General features: G+C 35.4%; 1 protein-coding gene across 5 annotated transcripts in view; it reads left to right on the forward strand.

Moving 5' to 3' along the window:
- The window catches only part of CEMIP (cell migration inducing hyaluronidase 1), a 230,515-nt gene that overhangs the window by 159,124 nt on the left and 58,266 nt on the right, over nucleotides 1-13,125 (forward strand). For all 5 annotated transcript variants that reach the window (XM_074295247.1, XM_074295246.1, XM_074295249.1 and 2 more), the window contains one exon: nucleotides 11,732-11,907. In XM_074295247.1, coding sequence (XP_074151348.1) covers nucleotides 11,732-11,907 — 176 coding nt within the window. The remainder of the gene's footprint in view (nucleotides 1-11,731; nucleotides 11,908-13,125) is intronic.

Genomic DNA, 13,125 nt, shown 5'->3' on the forward strand with positions numbered 1-13,125 from the left:
TCTATTTCATATAGCCTAATAGAAGCAGTAAGCTTTATAAAGGTTTCATGTGAAGGTATCAGGAGAACTGACAAGCTCTCCCGAGAGATAACAATGGTGACATTCTGTGTAGATACTTGGATACAATATTAAGAAAAGAAGAAAAGATGAGCTGGAATAATTTCCCTTCTAATATACTTTAGTGACTCATAGGCATCAGGTAAATAGTTTTCCTAAGTCTTCTCAGAAATAGGAAATTTTAATGATTATGTGGAATCTTTAGAAAATCACCCAAAGTGTCTATGTCCCAATTTCTTTCTTGAAAGAATAGTTATTATTCACTTTTATGATTACAAAATGCTTCACAGATATTATTTCATTTCATTCTCATGACAACCTAATAAGCTGGGTTGATAATATAAGAATAATTATCCCCATTTTAATGGGGAAATCTGAGCTCAGATATATGCTTAAGGTTTTTAAATCACAGCTTCTTAAATGGTGCTTCATGACCCAATATGGATCTTATAACTGAATATAAGAGTTGGGAAATTATGATTTATTATCAGCAAATGTTGATTTGTATACCTATTTTATATACCTCTACACCTGGAGTCATGTAAAGATTTATTGGGCAAAAAGGGGTTATAAGTGGGAAAAGTTTAAGAAGCTCTGGTCTAAATTTCATGTCTTCTTACTCCAAATTCTGAAATCTCTCTCTTTCTCTTTCTGTCTGCCTGTCTGTCTGTGTCTATCTGTCTCTCTGTCTCTCTGTCTTTGTCTTTGTTTCTGTCTGTCTGTCTGTCTCTCTCTCACACACACATACACATACACATACACACACACCTTTTGTGACAGAAAAAATTAACATTCATATGTTAAGTTCATATATTAACTTCCTATGCTCATGATGATAAACAGAATAATAATTGTGATAAACCTCTATTTCTCTAGTGGCCATATTTAGAATATTTAATAAATGAGTAGGATTCTAGGTATAGGATTTTAGAACAATTATCAAAATATCTAGGGAAAATACCTAGATGGTGAGGGAGGTTTGCCAATTTTTAGTTCCTCTCAGGGGGATCTTACTGGAAATGAGAAGATCTGGGAGAAAATGATGAGAAAGTGACTGAACTTATAGTCTCCCAAAATGTAGTCAATTATTTACACTATGCCCTTTTATCCCATCATGGGAATTCTATCAAGCATCACAAATAATCACACTTCTATTACCTTCCCCAAGTGACTGTTTCATTCTCTGATAACATTGGTGACTGTTTTTAAAAATCCCATTATTCTGAGTGCTGTAATTCCCCCCTGAACGGCCACTTTCTCTGAGACTAAGTGCAGCAAACTGTTCCCATGCCCATCCCTATAGTTATCACTTGAGAGCAGCATATGTTGATGTAGCTGTTTTGACCATGGTTCTTTAATCCTGGCTCCCCTTGGAGGTCCTGTTTTCCTCCTGTGTCACCTCCAACTGAAGAGTCTCTTGTGATGACCTTTTTGAAAAGGACATTCAGCACTATACTCTATGAGAAGATGATCATTGTGCACATCAGCTTGGAAAAGCATTAATTTCCCCTCTTCTCTGGATTTACTAATTTCCTAAGTCACCTCCATGTGGTAAGGAAAGTGCCTTCTAAATTTTAAAATACTATATAAATGTGAGTTATTCTTTCAGATTGCGTTCATCTGCTCTGGGTATATTTTCTATGTTTGTACTTATTTATATATTGTCTCCCCCAATAGAAGATATGCTGCTTGAGGGCAAGTACAAGTTTTTGCCTTTGTTTTGTATCCTTAGTACTTAGCACAATTCCTCAGATATAGTAGGTGCTTCATAAATCCTTGTGGACTGAGTTAGTTATAGCTGGTTCTAAAAAAAAGAAATTACTTAATAAAAGAACCAAGGGAGGAACAAAGAGAAGTTAGGTCTGGCTTCATTCACATTTAAAGAAATACTTGGTGGAGAGTTGGGAAGGAGAGATATTTTATTAGAAATTATCAAAGGAGACGACAGTAATGGAAAGACAGAATTTGGAGGCACAAGAGACCCAAATTTGAACCCTCTGTTTTGCAGCTGGATGGCACAGGGGATTGAATCCTGGGTCTGGAATCTGGAAGGCCTTAGTTTAAATGTGACTTCAGAAATTTCCTAGCTGTTTGACCCTTGGGCAGGTTTGCCTTAGTTTGCCCATCTGAAATAGGTTTTGCAATAATAGCACCTATCTTCCAGGGTTGTTATGAAGATAAAATGAGATCATATTTGTAAAGTACTTGGCATAATACCTGGCACATAATAGAGATTTAATAAATGCTTATTTTCTTCCCTCTAATATAGTGCCCACTTTACTTTGGGCAACTTCTTCACCAGTAAAAATGATTAGAATGAACTAGATGATCTCTACCCTCCTTCCCCTCCAATGTTCTGTTACTGATATGAAGTCTGTGGTGTACTTAACCCAAATTCCCTGGAATAGAAGATTTTGACATTTTTATTGACTTTTCCATTGTTTATTATTATTTTGAATAGTATCAACAATATGACCCTATTTTTGTTACAAGGAGTAAAGCTCTTAAACTTCCAAAGGGCCATGTTCTTGCTGCAGGGTCAGAAATTTAGAGGCAAAATCACATTCTTCAGTGGGCCTAGCGAGAACAGCTGAAATAAATAACCCAATTCCTTGATCTAAGGAAGAAAAGAAAAAGAAAAAAATCTTTAATGGGTTTATATTTTCAGGAGGCCTGAAAAATATCCATGACATACATTGTAGACATCAATGTTCTTCCCTTTCCCCATCTGCTATTATTACCCTGAGAGATAGCTTGATGTAATGATGAGTCTTAACCAAGAGTCTTCTGACCTGTCATTTAGTCTTGGCTCTGCCACAATCTCTCTGTGGGATTATGAAAGGGGAATGCTAGAGCCAGCTTGAATTGGTTCAGGAGAAACCATTGTTAAATTTTCATGATAAGCATTTACATTTTGGAAATCAGCAAATGAATATGGGTTTGGTTTATTATTTTACTGATTATCTAGACCTAAAAAATGGTGAAGAAAATGCCATAATACAAATTATACTTAAAAGTGTGTCATGGATCCTTTTTTTAATCATTTACAGCACATCCCTGTATTTGACTAACTTATTTCCCAGGTTTATGTGCTATTACTCTTGGTCCCACCCATGAACTATAGATGAGAGCCTCTTTATTCTATTGTGGCAGACAAAACAGTTTCTAGTTGTAACATTACAGTTAATGAGGGACAGAAACAAGAGATGGGCCATTTGGAGAAAAAAAAAGAATGAGTTTGAAAGCAAGAGGGGATTAGAGATAAAGAATATATCCAGAATCCAATAGAACAGGTCAGTGAAATGAAACCTATGTGTTCCAAAGGACAAAAGGAAAAAAAAACATATTTTTAGGTGAAATATGAATTCATGAAGTTGGATATTTGATCAAAGTTAACCTTGACTGAAGAATTTATAAGCTACTTGACATGTTAAATGTAGTAGCTCTACTTTCCCTGGTATATGATGTAATCCCACCCTCCTTTTTTTGAAAGGGCTTCAGCTATGGACAGCTCCCAAACAAACTACTAACATTCCCTTCAGAGGAGACTACTGTGTTTGCAATTGTAGATACTTTGGACATTAGTATCCTTGATAAAGTGAGAGGTTAAGATTTAATATTCTCTTAGGTCTTTTGGTCTATATCTAGGTTCCCACTACTTTCTGTATCAATAAAATCTCCAAGACATAAATCATTGGGTGAGGTTATATGTGTTCTCAGTACCATCAACCAACAAATGCATATCTCACCTGCCTCACTATACTTTCTAAGCCTGAAAAAATAGAGTAAAAATATTATCCCTAATTACAAACCCTCCCCATCTAGGACTACTAAGACACTCAACCTCAAGTCCTCTCATCACTCTGTGGTTTGCTCTGACAGTCTAGTCAGTGGAAAGCCGGTTGGCACATTGGTTCAATAGTATGTTCCTTGTGATGATTTACTGCCATTGAAGTTCACTGTAGTTCAGACTGGCTGTCTCAATAACAGAAAGCAGCCAGAGGGACAACGCTATTTTGCTGAGAAAGCTCTGGGAGAGGTTTTTGCTGGATAAAGTGCCAAGAAAATAAACATTCCACTGGAGTATTTGTTACCTAAGAAAAACAGCTTTGAGTTCATCATGTCTGTGTTCAGGGCAAAAGTCGGTTAACTGTAGGCCTGGAAATTGGGAGACTGTAAAGGGAAGATCCTCCAGTTCTAGAAAATTAAAATGATAAATGTTTCTCCATTTGACTGCAAGTTTTTTAATGACCTGTTTCTCAGCCAAAGGCATTTTGGTAAAGTTCATGATGGTCAGGGACAGCATAGATGGTCAGGCAGTAAAGAACAATAAGGGAGGGGAATAAAAAATACTTCGTCCTACACATTTAGTGCTGAGAATACTAAAAAGGACAGAAATCAGAGAAGTTCATATTATAAATGAGATAATGCATTATGTCTTCTCAATTTTAAAACAAAGGATATTTTAATAACTATAAATAGGGAACTGAGAAAGAGGTTCTAAGAAGACAAACCTCAAACTTTTACATAGGACAGTCATTAAATCACAAAATGGAAGAATTGCAGGAAGTATGTCTCACTATGATACCTATTTGGAAAGAGGCACATGCTTAGAGTTTCACTCAACCGAAAGAAACAGGGTCTAGTTATCAAGAAAAAAACAATTTCACAAGTCACTTAAAACACAGCAAAGCACTTTTAAATAATAGAATTGGCTAAGTAAAAAATAGTCACTTAAAAGATACTACTTAAATACTTTGTATCATTTAATAGATTCTTTCTTTGGATTTTCTAATCTGTGGAAGAAGATTGAGCTCTCTCTATAACTTGTTATAGCCTAGAGTTTATTTTTTTAAATAATAGATTTTTATTTTCAAAATATATTCAAAGATAGTTTTCAACATTCACCCTTACAAAACTTTGTGTTCCAAATTTTCTCCCTCCTTTCCCCCCCATTCCCTCTTCTAGACAGTAAGTAATCCAATATATGTTAAATATGTGCAATTCTTCTATGCATATTCCTACATTTATCATGCTGCACAAGAAAAATCAGATCAAAAAGGGAAAAAATGAAGATAAAAAAAGCAAGCAAACAATAACAAAAATGTGAAAATACTATGTTGTGATCAGCATTCAGTCCCTTTAGTCCTCTTTCTGGATGCAGGTGGCTCTCTCCATCACAAGTCTATTGGAATCGGCCTGAATCATCTCATTGTTGAAAAGAGCCAAGTCCATCAGAATTGATCATCACATAATCTTATTCCTGTGTACAATGTTCTCTTGGTTCTACTCCCTTCACTTAGCATCAGTTCATATAAATCTCTTTGGGTCTTTCTGAAATCATTCTGATGATTGTTTCTTATAGAACAATAATATTCTAAAATAATATTCCATACGGAATTATTTAGCCATTCTCCAATTGATGGACATCCACTCAGCTTCCAGTTCCTTGCCACTACAAAAAGGATATAGCTTAGAGTTTAGAAGATGAACTTGTTTGAGACTAATTTCCTCTAGGCATTATGCCTGCAAGTCATATGAGGTACCATCAGGGAGGCCTCAGTGCATGGGCAGTTGTCATATCATCTGAGCAAAGATTTCCCATAGTCAGATAACATAGAGAGAAAAACATAACACTCTTTCTCAATCAATAGTGCTTTCTTCTATAAAAAGTATGCTCTATAAAATCAAGAAATTATTCATTTTTAGTTACTTTAGTAATTCAGTATACTGATTTTCTAATGACTACAGGTAAAAAGTGTTAAGCAACTTAGAATAACATTCAGAGAAGTAAAAAAAAATTTAGGTATAATTGGTTACCAGATCACTAAATGTCAACTGTTATAAATAACTACTAACCTAAAAAAAATCTTAATTCTAGCTCCCAGGCTTAAGTTGAAAACAACTTTAAAACTTACCCTAAATCTTTTATTAGAATCAAAACCTAATCAGGGCATTTTCTTGGCTCCTGGCAAAAAGCTCTTGCAGGTGGCTTTGGTTCAGCCTTTGATCCTCCCAACAGCAGAATAGCTTAGTTTACAACTTTTCTATGGGAAGTCCTTATTTGCCTTCTATCCCCAATTTTTTCCAGTCCCGATATCCTCTCTCCTGGTCAGCAGAGAAGAGAAAAGAAAAGGAAGATTACAGTCATGCTATATGCATTCCCTGACTATCCATCTCCAGAGTTTTGTCTGGCAGCTAATTTTCTTTGTAAGCTGCCCTAATAATAGCTTTCTCCATTCCACTTGCCAAATAAGATTATTTGATGCTAATACAAAATTTGTTTCCTTAACAAACATTGTCACAGATTTTCACCATACTCCAAATGTGCTTCTGCCTTTTAAAGGAATACAAATGATCCTTTTCTATGACTATACAGCATTTAAATAGAAATATAATATGGATTCTTCCTAATATTATTGTGAATTTAGATACACTAATATAATCATAGCAAAATATGTATGTCGGATATACAATTTTTATTTTATTGAGGAAGTTCATTCAAAAAACATTTTTAAAGGATTTACTCTGTTGGGTTATGGTGATACAAAGACAAAAAATGGAGAAGCATTTTGTCTCAGTGAGTTTACACAGAAAATAAGGACTATGCATTAAAAATATATAATGCCAAAGTGAAATGGAAAGTTATAATTTAGAATTCAGAGCTTCTCAAATTTTTTCCACTCATGACCCATTTTCACCTGAGAAAAATTTTATGTGACTTTCTATATAGGTATATAAATGGGTATACACCTCAAATATTTACTGATAATAAATTATAACTTTATAATCCCCACATTCAGTTATGAGACACCATATGAAGGTGCAAACCACAGTCTAAGATGCTGGGATTTAGACCAAAACAAAGTCCTAAGACTCCCATTATGAAGAAAATTGGCATGTAGTTCTATAAGCATAAGAAGGAACCTAGTAATCTTTTGGAATTTTTCTGACTTGAAATCCGAGGTGACAGTAGGGATGTTAATGAACTAAGAATATCAGAAAACTATTTGAAGGGGATAGAAAATGAAATAGTAAAAATACAAAAAAAAATACCCCAAAACCCTAAATTACCTAGAAACATAAATCATTTTGAAGTGGAATATTAACTCTTCCAATTCTGACTTTAAAATGATTTATTTATTTTGAGATAGAGGGTAGTCTGTGATTTCATTAGTGCAAGGAAATTTCAGGGAGAAAACTTCCTTTATTATTACTGAGTAGTATTTATTCTGCAACTATCTTGGAGTCTTTTCTGGAGGAATTAAAAACAGTTGCATGGTCAATATTAGTTAAGAGATGACATTTAAAACCAAGTTTTCCTGACTCCAATGCTGGGGTGTTCTCTCTTTACTATGACATGCTACCTCTCATTTTAGAGTCATTCTGTACATAATAAAATCAGCAATGAAGATAACAAAATAGTAATTTTTAAAGTTCTTTTTCAAGTGGTCCATAAAACCTCTCAGCAGCTGGAAAATAGCTAAGGAGTTTGAGAAGGGAAGTGAGTTAGTGACATAGTCAGGATAAAGATTCTGGGCCATTGACTCCATTTTGGCCTCAACTCTGACCCCCAAGAAAATAGACTCTCCTTCCCAAAACCATCATTTATATGATAATCTATGTTTCATAGAACTTGATATATTTTCAATATCCTTCACACTAGCAGAAGTTTTATCTAACTACTTGGAAAATAGACCTGCTTACAGTTCTTCCAAGGAAAGACCTTATTTGTCATCCTTCCCTTTGAATCCTTTCTCCCTCCTGGCAAGCAGAGAAGTTCTATCTGAGGAAAAAAGTTTTAAATTAAGTGCTCAGGCAAATTTGTTCCCTTTCAGTCTCTTCCTGTGTATACTTCATAGGTATCAGTGGTATAATCCTTATGACCTTTGAGGCCCATAGAAAAAGGAAAGCCTGAGTGTCTATGAGGATACAGCTCATGGAAATTTTCCCTCATCAAACACTTTCCCCAACTAAGCATTTTGAGCAGACTCTGCTTTCAACCTTTTTGACTGTAAAGAAAGAAGACCTGAGCCTTAATTGATGTAGAGGTGAAATAGGAGGAAGGGGAGAGGGGAAAAACTGAATGAAAAGGTTGGAGCACAAAAATCCTTCCTTATGGCCCAGCTTCAGGATTATTACTCCTGCTTGTCAGAGGCTCCGTGGGTACAAAGAAGAAACACCTCTGATGTTTGCTCTTAATTATGTTGCCATGTGTAGATGAATTGTTTTTTTCCTTTGATATATGAACACCCACTTCTGAGACCAAAAAGCTCACTTAGCCAGAGAGTTTAGAATTTCCCTCAGGTAACAAATACTTTGGAAAGTTCATTTTGTTTAAACCTGAGACTTTTTTAAAAGAGTAATTCCAACAGAATATTTTTTAGGCTTAATAATGAGCCAAATTGATTTGTCTGAACAATGAACTTTAAGGAATTCTCCATATCTTCTATCATACTGAATCTGCAAAATGAAAAACATCACTTTGCCTATATTTAGAATCTCTTTAGGCACATTGCTAGCATTCTTACTGATAGCTATGGCTTTCCTGATCCCGGCTGGGATTAATTTGAACACACGCTAGTTTGGAATTTGTTATGGCCTTCCATCACCAGGAAAGTACAAACAGCAGTGGATTCATCTGTGATACTACAAGTTCACAACATGTACTCCAGTTTTAATTGCCAAACCCTAATAGTCCAACTATGCCTGTGGGTGGTAACTCAGGGTAAGGTCAGTAGTGGCAAGGGAAAGAGAAAACTTCTTGAAAAATAATTATAGCTATAGTATTATTTTGTGGGCTCCAAAATGTTCTGTGAATAGAGGGTTATTCTGTATGTTAAAGTCAAGGAACATAGTGAGTCTGATTAGGCATTGAGATGGGAAGACCTCAGTTTGAATCTCACCTCAGAGGATTATAGACTGAAAAAAAAAAACATTTAAACTTTCTTAGCCTTAGTTTTCTTGATTGTAAATTAGGATAATAATTCCTATTCCTTAGTGTTGTTGGGAGCATTAAGTGACAGCCTGTATGTACAGAATTTGTAAATCTTTTTAAAAAAATTTTTTAATTTGAATTTGAATACTTTCCCCCCAATTACATGTAGAAACAAATTTTAGTCTTTTGAGTTCCAAGTTCTCTCCCACCCTTTTGTTCTTCCTCCATCATTGAGAAGGCAAGAAATTTGATATAGATTATGCAAGTGCAGTGATACAAAATATATTTCTATATTAGTTACATTGTGAACGAAAAATCAAGAAAAATAAAATAAAGCAACAGCATTCTTTGATCTGCATTCAGATTACATGAATTCTGGGGGGATAAATAGCATTTTTCATCATATGTACTTCAGATTTGTCTCGGGCTAAGTCCTTCGCAGTTGATTATTGTACAATATTGCTGTAACTGTGTATAGTGTTCCCCTGGTTCTGAAGTTCTTCACTCTACATCAATTCATATAAATCTTTCTAGGTTTTTCTGAAAGCATCCTATTCTCCCAATCACATATCATAACTTGTCCAATTAATGAACAATCGCAATAATTGTTAATCCTTTGCCACCACAAAAAAGAGCTGCTGAGATTTCATAAATCTTAAAGTCATTGCCTTATAATAATAGTTCACATTTGTAAATTTATAAGATGTTTTAATTTACAACAACCCAACAAAGTAAATATTTCAGGGGTTATTACATCCATTTTCTAAATCAAAATCCTAGAAGCTCAAAGAAGGTAGATTAAATTCCCAAATTCCCAAAATTATTAAATATCTGAGCCAGGATTAGAACTCTCAATTGCTAATCTAGCCCTCTTTGGATTATGTCATTGTTGTGTCTAACCTTCACCTAATATTATGCAAAAAGAAGAGACTTTAAGTTGGCTTACTCTCAAAAACCTTTCCTATCAGCTAATCCTGGTTAGTGTTCAAAACAAGGTGATCTGTTCTTACCCTTTCCAAGATATCTTTTGGCTCTAGCTGGTTACAGTTTAAAGCTTAGACCTAATCACTCTAACCACTGTTCTTTTCAATTATTTTAAAAAGAGGAGGTTTGGATGACTTCTAAGATTCTCTATAATTCTAACTATTGGGACCTGGTTCTTTTGTTAAATCCAAATTTCCCTATTCTTACAACAGTTGTGGAGGCTAGAAGCCATCTGTTTTCCCCTAATAGTCCTTTAGATCCAAACAAAATGTTCTAAAGAGAGAACATGACTATTTCACAACCAGCATTTCATGAATCTATGATTCTGAGCAAAGAAGATCCACCATATTTCTTTGTGGTCCGGAAGATCTAGATTTCAGTCCTATCTTTGACATACACTAGTTCTGTGACCATGAGTAAGTCATTTAACTTCTCAGTGCCTTGGACAACTTCCAGAGACTTTGTTATAAACTGATTGCCCATCTGTATCAGGAAGTGTATATCCACAAAGTGGTTACCTACATTGATGAAATCACCCATTCAGATTCCGTTATCCAGTTCTCCCCCTCTCCCAAAAAGTCCACTGGATATTAAAAAGAGTCATTTTTCCAACACATATACTAACGTCCTAAGATTTCTAGACTTTTGTTATTGACAATCATGAGTCTAGTAATATTTTTGCCTGGGTCAACTATAAACTCACTATGCAGATACAGTGTTTACTCAGTAACTCTATAATCTGTTTTTAACTGTAATAATGTGTTCTGTATAACTGACTCTCTACTCATCTCAGGATAGCAAATCATGGAGGAGACACTGTAGGTATCTGATAGATATAGTATAAAAAGCATGAGCTTGGATCCAAGAGGCTCAGGTCTAGTCCTGGCTCTTGTTTTTGGGAGAAGTCGATTAACCCTCTAGCAGTCTCAGCATTCAGAATCATCAAGGAGAGGTATTGGTTCTTATGATTCTCAATGTTCCTTCCAGTTTCATTATTCTGTAACATTTGAAAGAGATTCATGGGTATAAAAGAGAAATAAAAGTTGGCAACTGATTAGATATGCAATGAGAAAAAGTAAGGAAGCAAGGATAATTTCAAAGTTATAAACCTGGGTGCCTGGAAACAGAGTGGTAACCATCTCAGAAAAAGAAAAAATTGCAAAACAGGTGGGTTTGATGAAAAAAGAGAGCAAGTTCTGTTTGGAATATATTGAATTGAAGATGCCTATGGACCTCCTTTTTGAAATATGAGACAATTGGAAATGAATGACACTCAGGAGAGTTGCTATGGCTAGATATAAATTTAGGAGTCATCTTTAGAGAAAAGATGCTTAAGGTATGGGAGCCAATATGGTCATATGTGAAAGTGTATTTAGAGAGAATTAACATGGACCTAGAACAGAACCTTGGGTATACCCACAAGTAGGAGATCTAGTGAAGGAAATTAAGAAGGATCATTCATTCAGATAGGTAAGAGGACCATTAAGTGAGAACAATATCATGAAAACCCAGAAAGAAGAAAGTGTTTGGAAGGAAAGAATGGTCAACATTGTCAAAAGCAAAGCTACAGGACAGATTGAAAAGGATGAGGATTAAAAAAAGGTCATCAAATTTGGCAATTAAGATGTCATCAGTAACTTTAGGGAGAGTAATTTTAGTTGAATGATAAGTCTGGAAATCAGTTTGCCATACAGTAACGCCTGCTGCCTTCAAGGTAGAGAATGAAACTGGGCACGGCCATTCTTTCCACAGGAAAACCAATGTATCTCCATATTGGAGAAGAAATAGATGGTGTGGACATGAGAGCAGAAGTGGGACTCCTGAGCCGAAACATTCTGATCATGGGAGAGACAGAGAGAACATGCTATCCCTATAAAAACCAGATCTGCAGCTTCTTTGATTTTGATACTTTTGGTGGGCATATCAAGGTATGTGTATACCAATCATGAATGGCTTAGCTTTGGTGGAATGTTAGGGTGTACCCTTGTTTCACAGTTGTCTTTATGCACTACTCCCTTGCATGTATGCTGTTCTTTAGCCAAATTGAACTGCTTTCTTTTTCTTGTGCATAATCTTTCATCTCCCACCTTTATGCCTTTGAGTAGGCTGATTCTCAGGCTTGTGATGTTCTTTCTTAACTTTCTCCTCTTGGGATCCCTGATTATCTCCAGTGCCTTTCCTCATCCCCTTATTGTCCCTTCTTCTTCCATACTGCTTTGTATTTACATACTGCTTTGTAATAACTTCAAACTTCACTCAGATTTTTTGGGAATGACTTGTGTAATTGGGAGTGGCATTGTGGTATCATGAATAGAGAGCCAAACTGGGAGTCAGGGAGACCTGGGTCCTTGTCTAGTTCCTTACATTATTGACTATGGGACCTTTAAATCCTTTAATCTCTCAATGTACTGGCAACTCTGAAAGAATATACATTTTTAATATGTTGTTGATAATGACTGTAGAACAAGTTTCCTCACAGACAGCTGCCTTCACCAATGAAATCAGAGGTCTGGTTTTTAAAAAAATAATTACAATAATATTAACTATATACTAGATACTGTGTTAAGTGCTTTATGATTATCATCTTATTTAATTTTCACAAGAACCCCGAAAGATAGGTGCTATTATTCTTCCCAGTTTACAAATGAGAAAACTGAAGCAGAAAGAAGTTAAGTGAGTTGTCCAGGATGTTAGTGTCTGAGACAGGTCTTCCTGACTTCAGAACTAGTACCCTATCCTCTGCCACCTAGCTGCCTTTAGTACAGTTCACTATCCTAGGTAGATACTGGCAGAGATTCAAAGGTAAATAAGATACTTTTGCCCTCCAGGAATTTTTTGTCCAATAGAGGAAATAAGATGCACTAACAACATTGCTGCAAAAGAGAATGAGATATAGTCAATCTAAACTATATTTGTCATCATTTCCTCACAAAATGCCACTGATTACTGGGACAAGGTAGAGGAGCCTATATTCCATGTGCATTTATGATCTCTAGATTAAAAAGCAAAGGGAAAAATTTGTCAAGTTCCAAGTTAAATCTAATTAATATGCATTTGTTGAGCACCTACTATGTGCCTGTTACTGTGCTAAGTACTTGGGAAATAGAGAAAGCAGAAGTCAGTCCTTGTTCTCATGACGAGAGAAA

Source organism: Sminthopsis crassicaudata, chromosome 2 (genome assembly GCF_048593235.1).
Source record: "Sminthopsis crassicaudata isolate SCR6 chromosome 2, ASM4859323v1, whole genome shotgun sequence".
NCBI classification, from domain to species: Eukaryota; Metazoa; Chordata; class Mammalia; order Dasyuromorphia; family Dasyuridae; genus Sminthopsis; species Sminthopsis crassicaudata.